Below are 14,471 nucleotides of genomic sequence, written 5' to 3'. Positions count from 1 at the left end.
ACTGAGTATTCTTCTCTGTCCATTATTTTTATTACAGTAAGAACATTAAACTGAGTAAAGTTTGAATGATGTACTTTAATTATGCAAGTCATACTATGTCCTCGTAAGCTAACAAGTGAAAGACATGCATTTTAAGATAAATGACATCCAGGATGCAAAATCATGCAACACATATAAAGATATTCTTTATTCTGCTGCATGTGTGAATAGAAAAACAAAAAAGAAAATTGTGCACTTTTGTGGGTACTCAAGTCGAATACAATTCCACTTCAGCAGAGCGATAGCTGGAGAGGGGTTTGTGCGACGACTGTAGTTTTCACGCACCGAAGCGACGCCGCTTTTCCTTTTCCCATCAGGAATGCCAGAGGTCAGGAGATAGAACAAATCAAGATTTTATTCTCTTTCCTCTACTGTACACAGGAGAACGGTGCGCACTAGTCCAAGAGGACAAACAGAGTTCACCTGCCGTGGAACTAAACGCAGACGGGCAAAAGCTTCCCCACAGAGCCTGCAATGACAAACACGGGGCACAGTGTGTCACGGCGGGCATTTGCTGTTCCCCTGCTATGGCTGGCAATACGAGCTATGACGAACGTAAGACACAGTAAGTCACTGCATCTTGAGTTATTATGTCTGGTAATACGAGCTGGAACAAAAACAGTGCTTTTAGGTATAAAATAACTTGCACTCCTCTATCTCAAATGTACTTCCTTCGACCATGATTGCTGAACTCTGCTTCAAACTTCTACTTGGGCTCACAAAGATGTTTTTACAGCCTTGGTAAAGAAAAGTGGATCGAAATTCCCCTCAAGATGGAGAACACCGAAATCTAAAAACTTTGTCCTCTTCATCTGAACCCAAAAAAGTCTGCCAGTTTGACCTGGCCATCAAATGACCCCGTGAAAAGTGGAAAACACCTCTTAGAACCACAAGCTTGTGCCTCAGAGTGTGCTGTCTCCACAATTCGACCTGTTGTCACGGTAAATGTCATCCACCAAGTTTGCTAGAATCTGTGAAGTTCAGTACTAAACGTCTCTGTCAATGCAAATTTCTCCCAGACATAATTTTGTCCGAAGTTCAAGGCAGGAATAATTTTCAAAATATTAATTGATAAATGCAAACTGAAACTGCACTTCAATGCTTTTTTTATGTGTAACCTTAATAGCCCTTTTCACATCCTTCCCATCATGTACCTTATTTCATGCAGTTTAAAAGTTGAAATTTTTATGCTGCGCACACTATCTAGACGTGCGTAGCTATACAAGCATTTGTTCTTTCGAGATTGCTCATCCAGAGATATGCGACGAATCTTGAGAATGATGGATCATGTCAATGGCAATATCTGTAAATTAGAACCTTCTTCGTGCTCCAATAAAAGCAACATTTTTCAAGCTGTGCCAAATATGAGAATTATTAATGGTAAAGTTCAGAAAGAACGCCTCCCCCACATTAAGAGATAAATGGTGAAAAACATGGGGAACTTATACCACAAATCGCGGACAGAGCAATTTCGTGTTTCACGATGCGATAAACACGTGGGAATTTGTTAAAACTTCCGTCTCCTGGGGAAAGGATACCGCGGGTTGCGATAGCAGCAGGTTCGCATTTCACGGTGCGAAGGACCCGCAGAAACCCACCGAGAGCTCGCATCTCACAAGAATGATTACCGCAAATCGCGGGCGCAGCAGATTCAAGTTTTATGGTGCAATAAACATGCGGGTACTTGCTACAAACTTGCCTGTCACAGGAACCAATATAGCGTGTGCAGATCGCAGACAAAAACGCGGGACTCCACGACAAACTTGTACGTTACGGGAACAAATATCCCAGATCGTAAACGCAGCAGAATCTCTCGCTCAGAATCGAGATAGCCGACAAAACCGCAAATCGTGGACGCGCAGATAGCCGACAAAAAACGCAGAAATCCACTACGAACTTCATGTCACAGGAATGGATACTGCAGATTGCGGATTCAAGTTTTATGGTGCAACACACAAGTGGGGAAAACTCGCCAGTTAGGGGAGCCGATATTGCACGCGCAGATCGCGGACAAAAACGCTGGCACTCGCTCGTCAGACGTGCTGGTACAGCAAACTGCGCGGCCGATGCGATTCCCGTCCGACGTTGCATGATGTCCGACGAAAATGAAGGGATGGGCGATGTTTCTGAATTTTTATGTTACAGATATTTAGCCAGAAAAATGGAATGGGAGATCTCTCGGGGGCGGGCGTTCTCTCGGAACTTTACAGCATGTATCCACTACGCACCAGGCGCAGACTCTGCATCATCTCCTGGGGAAAGGATACCGCAGGTTGCGGTGACTGTAACTTGGTCATTATTAATGGCAGAGTGTGGTCTTTAACAACAAACACTCGAAACTGCAAGACGCCAGCAGTGGCGGTTGTCACTTACGATCCCACCCTCTATTTGTAGATGTCCTCCTTGTCCGCAACGTACTGGATGATGTCCGCCGGCTTCACCAGCTTCTCGGCGTCCGTGTCCGGAATCTCAAAACCTGTCCACGCAAGAAAATTACAGTAAAATAGTCTGTTGTTGGGCGAGTTGGTGAACGTTTGGATTCATAGTTTTGCGCAAAACCATGAACCAGTTGCGCTCGTGTTTGTTTCTCTCTCTTGTGTCCGTCTTTTTTGTTCAAAATTATGAATCCAAAAGAAAATGACACTTTGGGATGGGCGACGCCGTCAGTGGTGCCTCGTAGTTTCTTTTGCGTACATTCGCCTTTACTCCCCCACTTTTCTTCCTCTTTTACTCCCCTTTGACCCCATTCTACTTACTCCAGCACCTGTCCTGTGAATTTTTTAACACTTCTGCCGCTTCACTTTTTTCATGTTTTCTCGCGTGCAAGTAATGCATTCATTTTCGAGGGAAGAAGGGTCGTAGCATTCATTCCCATAAGGAGAAGTGGGCGGTCCGATGTACCAGTCAGATAAAATCCCGGATGTACCTGTCACAGATTTTTGTGATTAACTGCCAAAACGAATTAAAAGCCTGCTTGAAATAAACTACAGCAACGTTCGGTCCCACAAGGGTGCGACACCTTGATTTAGCGCAAAGGAAGTGAGTAGATGGCGTTGGGAAAACTTTCAGCGAAGAACTCGCCCAAACCAAAAATTACGAGTGAAAACCCAAATGTATGTGCAGTGCAATCCACTTATAACGACAACGAGAAAACCCGAAATTTCAATCGTTATAACCGATTATCGTTTCTGGACCAGAATCTGATCTTTTTTAGACTAGAAACTCGAGAAACTCATCGTTGTAAGCAATGCATCGTTATATGTGGTACCGTTGTAAGTAGAACGCACTGTATAAACCTGGGGTCTCCAAACTTTATGGCTGAGGAACCAAAAAAAAAAAAAGAGTTAAAATTAAAAAAAAAAAGAACACTAAATAAATAGACAAGGGAAAATACAAAAAATTTTAAATAAAATCAAATTAAAAAAAAAAGTCTAAGGTATATTATTAGAAATCCTACGTGCAAGTAACCTGACTTAAGAGGATTCAGTTCAATATATACCGTAATATCCCTAGAGATAGCCCACCTTAAATCGAAAACCAGTACGATAAAAAAAAAAATTGAAAAAAATGCTAGTTTTAGATTTAGTGACCTGCAAAACTTGAGATTGCAGGGAGCCCCTTCCAGCGATCTCAACGGCGATTTCGGCCGAGGTCACCAATGACCTGCGTTTACTATAGTCGGTTGCAAGCTAAGAAAAAACCGGAAATGCCTCTCAGAGGAAAATGTAATCCTACGCCGAGAAACGCCAGCCAATCGTTTTCATGACGTCACGATTCCGTGGACCAATCGCAATCCTTTTGAAAAGAAAAAAAAAAAAAAAGCTCAACATGGCTGCTGGCCTTAGCAACGCGACGCTAGTTTCTCGTGACAATTATTCTGCTTTTTTTCACAGTGTTTTACGTACCCGAGGTTACGCCACGAAATCTTAATGGTATCGGCTTGCGTTTGCAGCAGTTTTTGCGCGACAACGTGAGAATCCAGCGACGCTATCGCCAACGAACATTTCGAAACGGGCGCGAGGCTTAGCACTGCTGAGAGGTGAGAAGCTACGCCGGACGTCGTCTGCTTCGTTGGATTTCTGTCGCCCCTGCCCCACGTTGCTACTCAACATAGTACCGGCACCGCTGCTTCAATTCGCTGTGGTTTCCGCGGGGTGAGCTGAGACTGCCGTGCTTATCAGTTCGAAACCCGACCTCGCTTGTGCTTCCTGAAGAACCGCTTTGGTGTCGCCGGTAAGGCTGCACCAGGCTGTTTCGTCCAAGAACAATCAGGGGAATCGCTTTCCGATGTCACCTCAGTGGGATCCATGACCGAAGACAAAGAGAGCGGGGCGCAGTGGTGGTGTCGATGACTTGGGAGGGTGCCGATTTGTCAAAACCCGAAAAGTATAATTATTCTTGTTTTCTATTCATCCAACAAAATAAAGGCACACATTTCGTGCGCAAAGCCCACAAAACTAAGTAAATCACTAAATATTTATTATTTGCAGGAACTATAAGTGCTTCGCTTTCCCTCAATCGAAGGCCCTGGAGGACGGTATGTTAGACAGCATCTTGGACAGAAAATGAATTGGGAAGACTGTACATTGGACATGATTTTCTTTCTTTACTAAACAGCTATTTCGTTGACAAAAACGTATTCTAACTTATTTAAATGTCCTGAATGAATTAAATAAATATTGTAGAAGTTTAAGACACGTTTCGAAGAAAAAGCATTGTTGCTAGCGAACTACTTTCTCGACGGCGGAGGCACTTCAGATGGGCGCAATGCGCTTGTGGGTGGAGCTAAAAGATTGTTCTCAGGTTGCATCCGACTATAGAAGACTAATGAAAATGCCAAGAATGATATAGTAATATGCAAAACTTATCACACCGGAAAACGCGCAATAATTTTGATGTAATTACACAAAACAGCGGACTAAGAATGGAGATGCTGGTGATGACAATGCGCAATGAACGTGACACAAAACTATTGGTGGGACGAAAAACAAAACGGACACGAAGCGTGAGGTGAGGGTCACAGTGTCGTTTTGTACGTCCTTATTTTTGCGTTAACAGAAGCAGGCCCACTGGAAACGGACCGTGGGCCAGGCATCACTGCAAGGACCGCAACCAGCCGTGGGCCGGGGTTTGCGGACCCCTGGTATGGACCGACATAAAATGTAAGTCCACTTCACAACAAAAACGTAAAACTTGCCACACGGGAACGTCTTGAGAATTGCTACACTCCCCTTCACCCTAGAATGGATCGAACGGAAGTTGTAAGCCGTCCCAGCCATGCTAATGCTGTGAACATCCTTAGCCGTATTCGCCAGTCGGGACTAACTGGCGCCGTCTCGAAGTCAGTTGTGCGTCCAAGCAGTCGCGAGCCGAGTCACGTGATGCGGTGCATCACGTGACTCGCTGTCGCGAAGGCAATGGACACCATGGAGTTTACCTGTGCGCACAAGACGAGCAGCCAATTTCGCGCACCCATAGCGACCTGCCTTCCGGGACCGATCGAAACTGTCAAAACCCAGATAAACTCTGTTTCACCTCACGACAGATGGCGGCGGCAGATGCTACAGAGGTGTAGCAATGCTCGGGGTTGCGTAGTCACACGATTTGTGTGCAGCGCTTGCTTTGCTGGGATTGGGCGCGTTCAGTAGCACCTCCCTTGCCTCCGAACGGAGTGCCTCGAGTCGGAGTCATCGGAGCGCCTACTGAACGGCAAAAAAACCCGCGGCTCCAAACCTGCTTCTACGCAACTTCCGCTTCCTCCCCTGTGCCAGACGGTCTCCGAATAAACTGGAAGCAGACGATGGCGAGCACGATCGCTTTTATTTGACGCCGGTATTGAAGAAGTCTTTACAAGGTCGTTAAAGAAAAAGCGAGTGATTGTACACATCAGCGCTGCTGTTCGAAGCGATGCAACGCGATCGAGCCTCTCGCTTGGCGGTGCAAAGTCAGCTACTGTTATAAAAGCCGACAAAAATCGTCGTCAGTACACGCAAAATACCGAGCTCAGCGAATCTACCCCGCCGGTTGCGATACTTTTATACGGTCATAAGTTTGTTCTGCCCTTCGTAACGAACTTCCTATAAAATGTATTTGTATACACACGGGAAGTTCGGCCGCGCTCGGCGATCAAGGTTTTGTCGGCCGAAGCGAGCCTCAGCCAACGTGCACCCCGATTTAGCTACGCAAACAAAACATTAATCGGTATCATGCTCTGCGTGAGTGTCCAACCGGCTTCCAAAGTCGCGTTCATACCCTGTTTTTCTCTGTTGAGCGCGGACAGGACTATCGTCAATATTACCGAGTTTCCGTGCAACGGCGATCAAGAGACGGCGCGTCAAATGAACGTTTGCGTTGTTTATTAGCATATTCAAACCAAACAAAATACGGTCCAATGCATTTTCCGAAAGAGCCTTACCTCAAAAAGATATTCGAACGCGTTATTCGTCTTACCTTGAGCACTTTTCATTAACAAAAGCGAGCAAACCGCGCACCCGCTACAGAACCGAAGCAGCTTATCCCGCCATATTGTTTGTTTTTTACTCTTTTAGCGCCGGAAATCGTCACCAGTCAGGAAATGACGTCATTTTAGCTCCTTTGACTCTACGTGCACCGTCTCCGGACTCGGTGCTTCGGAGCTTGACTCCGAAGCCCCGGAGTTACGTGCACCGGAAGTGACTTTTGGCCGTCCAGTGGAAGGAGTCAGTGACTCCTTGACTCCGGGGCCGCTACTGAACGCGCCCATTGCCTCCGAAGGTCTGCTGCAATTCGTCGTGATTACGGGACGCTAAAAAAAATTTATCTTTACGTCAAATTTTTTTTTTTTTTTAGACATGCACTCTTTAATAGAATATAATAAAACTTTTTTTCTTTTTGTTTTAAAGCCAGAAATCTCAGATTGAGAGGAATTGGGCAACGTTAGGAGGCCTAGGGGAGGAATAATGTTTTTGCTTTCAAGGCTAGGTGCCGCGAGCTACCGCCCGTTGTAAATACAGCCGTTGGCATCCATCCACTCGTCCGGTGGAGAAATACCCGGAACTGGGCGGAGCTCAACGGAATGAAGCGTCAGAAGTGTGCGTCTCGAACTGTCGTGCGCAGCGAGTCGGAGCGGCCTTTTTTTTTTTCGGTCGTTCGTACGGCGAATTGGATAGTTTTGTAGGGCTTGTGTCGCAAACTTTTAGCAATTAAACCCTGCAGTACTCACGAGCGTAAGTGACATAAAAAAAATTAGCCACGGGTGCGCATACTTAAAAGCCACTGCATGAATGTGGATTGTACCACGTGAAAACAAACATTTAGATATTGACTAGCAAAAATGAAATGTTATAATGAACCTCCAATTGCCGAAAACAAGGTTAAAAAAGAAAAGGGCAAGGGAGAAAACACGAAAGCCACATTCCCAGCGACATAAACAAATACGGCGTAAATATGGGCTTTCCTGTCGTCCTTTGCCTTGCTTCGGATCGCTTTAGCGGCATCTCTGACCTCTGAATGTGTCCGTTCCAATCATGTCTGCTCCTCCGATACTTTTTGGATGAATCCCCCAGCGTTTCAAGACAGTAAGTGCTTCGTTAGCACTGGCTGTCAGCAGTGGTAGGGGTCGCGGCCATAGCGCGGAGGAGCAAGTCACTGGCTAATCTAGCCGTATGTTTTGACCCCGGTGTAATGCCCCGACCAAGCTTTTTTAGTCGCCTTCTAAGCCCTGAGCAACTTAGAACATGGTCGGTGAATATGGAGTGCCTACCTAGCTGCAAATACCGCCTGCCACATGATCATTTTAATAGATGACCTAGATAGTCAGTGGTTAAACAGGCGCTAGTCACGTCTGGTGAATACGGCTGCCTATGTGACTACATGCCCCAGACGTCACTGCACACCTTTCAGAGATCACCTGACGCCCACACGGCACTGGACTGCCTCGGAGGTCTCATAGCGTCTGTTGCGGTTCAGCGTAAGGTGAAACAGAGTATAGTGTAAGGAAAGGTCACACAGAAATGTCTGGACTGCAGTCCTTGGAAGCGACCACCAAAAATAGCCAACAGCGTCTGGCTTCAGCAGCGGTCCTCACCGAATTCGTCTTCAATGGCCATGATGACCTCGACACAGTCCAAGCTGTCCAGGCCAAGGTCGTAGATGAAGTGGGACTCCAGGGTGAGCTGGGACAAAAAGGCGACACGCCCGCACAAACGTCCACTTTCAGCACACCTCTTCCCGCTATCAACACACACGGACGACGCACGAAACATCTTCACCGAAGTGTCTTTCGGCCGTAGCAGTTCTGCAAGTTAAATAGGCGTGATGCCTTACACCTAGGGCTAGAAAATTGTGGGTGTCAAGAAATAAATGACAATTCTTAAGATGGAGGATTGGGCAAGTAAGTTGGCTCTTCATACATATAATTTAGAGTGCACAAGAACAATATGGGAGTGGGTGTTCCACTGTGGATTGTTCCTGTGCGCTGTAAATTGTCAGTGTAAATGACATGTTTATTCAAGAAACACAAACGCTTCTTAGATGCACAGTATTGCAGTGGCACACTGCTCTCTCATAAAAGACTGAGCGACAATTGGCTAACATGGCACATGACTTGCACGATTTGCACTTTTCTTAAACTGAAAAGTGTGAGCTTTCCCAAAAACAATAAATCGGGCACTAGAAAGCGGTTAGAAAAAGGAAAGTCAATGCATTTCAGCTACTTAATACTCCTGGAGTAACTAACAGACCGGATGCTTTGAGCTGCAAATGATAAACGGTAGTTTTGTGGCCAAGCCATTGGCTCTTGTAGACAGGGATGTCTATGCGATTAGCAGAGATTAATTAAGAGTAAAGTGAAGTGTTCTCATTCATTCACATTATCACTTCTCAGCCACAAATGCTCAGTTTTCACCTTTACTTTCCAGTGTTTACAATGTCCATCTGCCGACACACTTTAACTTCCTAGAGCATTTTGCCTGAAGCTCTCGCTACAGAGTGGAAACTCTCACTTCCGCGATTCTCGGAAGATCCAGTGATCCCAAGAATCACTCAGCCACGTGGAAGCTGCGCTTGAAGTGGATGGATGAGCAGATACATACAACTGAGCCCTTTGAATCGGGTGGTTGCTTGTGCCACCTAACCAGTGTCTTTAAAGGGACACTGACAGAGTATATCTATGCTAGCCAAGGTTTTCATTTGAAGATGACGTACGAGAGCCCCAGCTACTGAAAACATAATTTGCGGTTAAAAATTTATTTTTTCCTCCTGAAAAACCACTGATCAAGAACTGGACGGTTTGAGTCACGCTCACTCTCTTCTCTGTGGTCACGTGCCGTTCGAACACACACACCAAATTTAATCAGTCATAAAAAAGTATGAAACCCTCATGGCTTTTAAAAATAACTGCAAATACGTTGATTGAAAAAAAAAAAAAATAAAGTTGCAAAAACTACCGGAAGTACATGTACTGCGTAATCCTCAAGATGGCATTGTTTCGCTGGAGTAGCAGGCTGGACGGTTGGACAAAGAGGACTCAGCGAAGGCGGCGGACGACAGGTGTGGAACCTTTATTTAGAACTGTTGTTTGCAATACCGGCGAAGCTGTCTAGTTTCGAAAGAGAAATTTTTTTACCAACTAAAAAGATTAGGATTTATTCCGCACGAAACGCTTGACCACCGAGCTGATTCGCACGAATATGTCACCGAGTCGTTGCCCCTTCTCCTGGACGAAGACATCGCTCGTCTTATGAACACGAATTGGTAAGAGCTTAAAAAACAGAAAAATGTCAAGCATGAAGCGCTTGACGTTTGCACTTTTTTCAGCTGCTTCACACAACCAAAAAAATGACACAGTTGGGCGTAGACATATGACTTCCGAGAACTCCCTCCTCATTTACATTTCTCCTTTCTCTCCAGTCCACATGTCGCGGCCATTAACTCTGTGCTCATGTTTCGGTTTCGAGCAGTTATGTTTTTTTACTTTATTAAAAATAATAGACTGTAGCAAAATATTGATCGGGTAGTCTTTTAATACTGTAATAAATTGCCGGGCAAAAAATACAATTTTTTGAGGGTGTGTCAGTGTTTCTTTAATATCAACAATCAACCTCTAATTAAAGTACGAAACATCAAGCATGAAGTATAGACCAAATTTATTCTACCTGGCTGCAACTTAACAGCCACTATACCATTTGCATCAAATGAAATTTGTGTAGGCACCTCGAGGGCACTGTCACTTTGCTGCATAGAACCTCATGGGCCATGAAATTTTAATTCAATTGTTGCTTATATATGTTGTAGACATTGCACAACCATTGTTTATGTTGTGACCACTGCAAAACCCTCATTTATTTGTCAGAAGCATCGCATAATCTTTTTCTTTTGTTGTAACCCTCCTATAACTGTTGATTTATGTTGCAACCATTCCCTAGCTTTTGTTTATTTATGTTGCAATCACCAGAAGAACTGTTGTTTATGTTGTACATACCTTATAATTTTATTTCATTTCACATTGTAGCTGCGTATAAACTGTTCTTTATGTATGTTGTAACTATTGTAAACTTGTTTATTACTGCTGCCACAGTACAAGGTCGTCGAAATAAACCCAGAAAATTAAATTCACCATATTCAGAAAAACCCAATTCAATTCACACGACTCACTTGTACTATACCATTTCATCATCATTGGAATCGGCACCGCAGGCCTTCAAAATAGGAGCGATCTGCTTTTCTGCGGTGACATGGCTCTCCTGAGCTAAAATAAACATACCATGTTATATCATATCATATATAACACACAGAGGCAAAGTTAAATTGAATATTAACCGTTTCCTGTGCTTTGCTTGGTCTTCCTGCTTGAGAGATAATCTGAATGTTTTAGCAATGCTGTAAACTTGTGCCTTCTTGCAGCCATACCATGCAATGATTCGCTTGGGCAACTTTTTGGTGCGAAGAGATTCAAGTAGTGCTGCCCTCCGGCAGCACTACTTGACTCTCCGGCAGCACTACTTGTATGTCTGCTGTCGGATCACGTGGTGGCAGAAGTGCAATAAGGCTGATTAGCTTCACTATTATTGAGAGATGAAATCTGGAGAAAGTCCACAATTATCTCGACGACCCTGTATAACCGTCTATTGTATACCTTCCTTATTGCTGTATGTTAATAATGATTAATGTGCAATGCAAGCCTCTTTGTAAGTTAATAAATACAGCAGGCGTTTGCTAAGGAGCCCCGTGTATCCAAATTTTTTACACGCAGGCTCAGGGATGGGCAGTATTCCAAATACAAGTGTTTGAAATACATATTTCAAATACTGTGTGTATTTTGCATTTGTATTTAATTACAAATTGGGTAATGTATTTGACATGTGTATTTAAATACTAAAACCTGGGTATTTCAAATACAATTCTAATACAATTTTGTGGGCTAAAATACATCCCTCAAATTTATTGTCACTGTCCAGAGCAGGAAGAAAACTATGTTCTGCACCGAATGCAGTGTCTCTCTATCAAGCACAAGCCTTTAGTGACTTTGTGATTACGGTGCCAGTCCAGGGCAAGAATAGCGACGAAATCGACATTGACAGGCAGACTGGCTAAGTAAGTGCCTGTGACAACTTGTGATGCTTTTCAGCCTGATTTCCATCCATATTTTTGCCTGGAACATTCTAAATGCCTGGGTCGTCCAGATTTTCGTAACTGGTGCGAGTTGCAACAATAAAAAATTCTCTAGCTAGTGCTGTGCGTCTTGGTCGTCTCGGTTCTTTGTTGGTCTCTATACCAAAATGTAATTGACAAAAAAAGCTGCTTGAAGCTCTGTACTTTTTTCACCCATTAAGTCCAAGCTGATTACATTTTTTTGTGATTATATTTCTATTGCGTTACTACAGCCTCGCACACCAACTCCCGAGTGTGCGATGCAAAATTAAAATGAGATACCCAGAAACCCATTGCAGGTGCCCTGAAGTTGCTGACGTAAATTTTGAGGAATGTATTTGGAAAAGTATTTGGAGGAGACCAATACATTTAGTTGTATTTTTATCTTGTACTTAAATGCTTTTATGAAAATGTAATTAGATTTGTAATTAAATACATTTTTGACAAAGTATTTTGTATTTGTATTTCGATACATATTTGCATGTATTTTGCCCATCCCTGCGCAGGCTATGGATGGACTGGATGATGTGAACTACACATGCTGACAGGGTAGAGACTATAGTATGAAAAATATGATAACAACAGGCTAGGTGCCGCCAGCTACCGCCTGACACAATGGGTTAGCCGCCACCACCCATTCATCTACCCGTGTAGCCCCACAAGTGTTACTCCCAAGCGCATGTTATTCGCAGCCCTGAGCCTCACCTTCTCGGGGTCAATCTTGTCGTAGAGCTTGAGCACCAGCATGGTCCTATCTCGAATGGAGTCAAAGGTTAGGGGTGGCTTTTCACTGTAGTGTCTCGTCGGCACCAGCACAGGCTGGCTCGCCACAGGCACCTGAAAGAGGACAGAGTGTCATCCAACATCTTGGTTACCAAGACTCGCAACTCATGCTTCGGTACTATAAACAACCAAGAGCACGAAGGACGGACAAGTACAAAATTACACGGATGGGATTAGCGCTATTATAGAGCTAGTCGCGTCTATCTGTTTCTGTCCCTTGTCACCCCTTCAAGTTTCTCGTTCATAATGGTTATCCAACTAGCCCACCCTAATATTGCGTAATTGCTCTATAACGAAAAATGCAATGTTCATCCCTCTCAAGGACATGAGCTTGAAGTGGACACAAAACAGAGAATAAGCTCAAGAGACAAAACGCAGGAGTAGAAATACCACGCCATGCACATGTAACGTTTTTCGAAGCCTTGTTCAATAAAGTATTTGTCATTGCTATCTTTCTGTACTGTTGCAGAAAACGTGAGCTGAGACAGTCCTTCGAGCCCTCTTTGGGCATACCGACCAGTTTTCGAGAAAGCTGTGGTTTGAACTAGGATTGGAATGCAAAGTTCAGGTCTCATACTTTCAGGACTTTGACACACAAGGATAAAAGAGCTCGGGGGCAGCACAGGTGCAGAAAAAGGGGTACATCGGATGTTTCAGCTCGCACTGTCCGCAGAGGTACCAAAGACGTTACGGTACATCGCCGTTGTCAATCAACAATCTGTGTGTGGAAGGGCACAGGTTTCTGAACGCAGCATGGAAGAAAGCAGTGCAATATTTGCTTATTCTTTTGTAATTTCTTTCACACCTATTTCTGACCTTGTCTGAGTAATGAAACTTTTGTGTATTTCATGCATGTTTCGTGAATTGCAACTCAGCGACACAACTTCAAACGCTGTCGATAACATCATCAAAACAAAGTAGACCACGAGTCACACGTTTGGAGAATATAGTTGGTCATGACCGGTTTTAAAAGCGACAAAGTTGAACGCTACGTAGAGTTTGCGACGGTGTCTGTCCGACCGGCATACAAGCGCAATGACCCTTTAATCGTCCCAGAGCACTTTCCTTGTAAAGCAGCGATACAAGTGGAGAAAGTAACTGCTCCTTCGCAATGGAACGCGTGCGTTACGATTGAAAACACAACCGCAAAAATCAATTTGCCGATAACGCTTATGCCCAAGCCGGCTCGTGTCTCGGCGCAGAGGAAAAATGCCCTGGCGTAGCGGCGCCCATGTGAACAGGCAAGGTCAAAGCGAGTTTTGCGGTTGCAAGCTACCGGCGGCACTCGCACGAGGAAGGATTAAAGTAATACACTCTGCGCGAGCAATGCGAGCTTTAGGGGCACTTTAAGAGCGGATTTCGGCCAACTTTTTGAGCGGGTTGTGGAGTTTTGGAGGAGAGCGGCGTTGCTTAGGCCTCCGGAGTGTCCTCACCTGTGCGCTGGTCGGGAACACCGCAAGGCGCAGGGATTCGGGTATCTGTTTGCATAGGGCACGGTGCTTCGTTGCTAGCGACGAAAACTGCCGTGAGCGCGGCCTGAGGGCCACATTCTCCAATTTCAGGCTCAACCTTGCTAGCCGTGTGATTATCGCCATTTTGAAGAGTGGGTCCCAAAAGCCGCCGCCAGGGGCGGAGCCAGCGGTGACCTCACTATCTGATGGATACACGCAGACACCCGCATAGAAAAAGTGGCCAAAGCTCGTGAGAGTTCTGAGCAACGTTGTTCTGACATTAGGGACAAAATATTTACCCTGATAAAATTAACTCCCATAATATAAAACATTTCAAGTATTTCAATTCTTTAATTGCCGTTATATTATGGTTATAGCAATTAGGTGTCGAATTCAGGCTAACCAGTAAGCCCTGGCTAGGTGACGCGAAAAAACGTCCACTTCAAAGAAAAGATCTACTACATTATCTATAGTTATTTTTAAGCACCAGTTTTACCACTTTTAATTAAAAAAAATTAAATTATAACTTACTTATCTCACAATTAAAACGATAAATTAATATTTATTTAG

At 44.4% G+C, this 14,471-nt stretch overlaps 1 protein-coding gene across 1 annotated transcript; it reads right to left on the bottom strand.

The window, feature by feature from the left end:
- Window positions 1–376: 376 nt before the first annotated feature.
- Window positions 377–14,094, bottom strand: LOC8038307 (acyl carrier protein, mitochondrial). Its single transcript, XM_029970951.3, has 5 exons — window positions 13,884–14,094; window positions 12,373–12,504; window positions 8,105–8,192; window positions 2,413–2,515; window positions 377–508 (listed from the first exon to the last, which is right to left on the bottom strand). Exons 1-4 carry the CDS (start codon window positions 14,043–14,045, stop codon window positions 2,424–2,426), a joined length of 474 nt encoding a protein of 157 aa, XP_029826811.1. The 5' UTR covers window positions 14,046–14,094; the 3' UTR covers window positions 377–508; window positions 2,413–2,423.
- Window positions 14,095–14,471: the final 377 nt, after the last annotated feature.

Source organism: Ixodes scapularis, unplaced genomic scaffold (assembly GCF_016920785.2).
Source record: "Ixodes scapularis isolate PalLabHiFi unplaced genomic scaffold, ASM1692078v2 PGA_scaffold6__148_contigs__length_123643588, whole genome shotgun sequence".
NCBI classification, from domain to species: Eukaryota; Metazoa; Arthropoda; class Arachnida; order Ixodida; family Ixodidae; genus Ixodes; species Ixodes scapularis.
The sequence above is the reverse complement of the archived record's forward strand: the minus strand, read 5'-3'. Positions and strand labels throughout refer to the sequence as shown.

Bases quoted from the DNA above. Each gene is read 5' to 3' on its own strand.
- LOC8038307 (XM_029970951.3), bottom strand. From the start codon at position 14,045: ATGGCGATAATCACACGGCTAGCAAGGTTGAGCCTGAAATTGGAGAAT. The intron at 12,505-13,883 runs GTGAGGACACTC...GTCCTCTTTCAG, and splicing joins TGTTCCCGACCAGCGCACAG to GTGCCTGTGGCGAGCCAGCC. The intron at 8,193-12,372 runs GTGAGGCTCAGG...TTTTTGTCCCAG, and splicing joins ACAAGATTGACCCCGAGAAG to CTCACCCTGGAGTCCCACTT.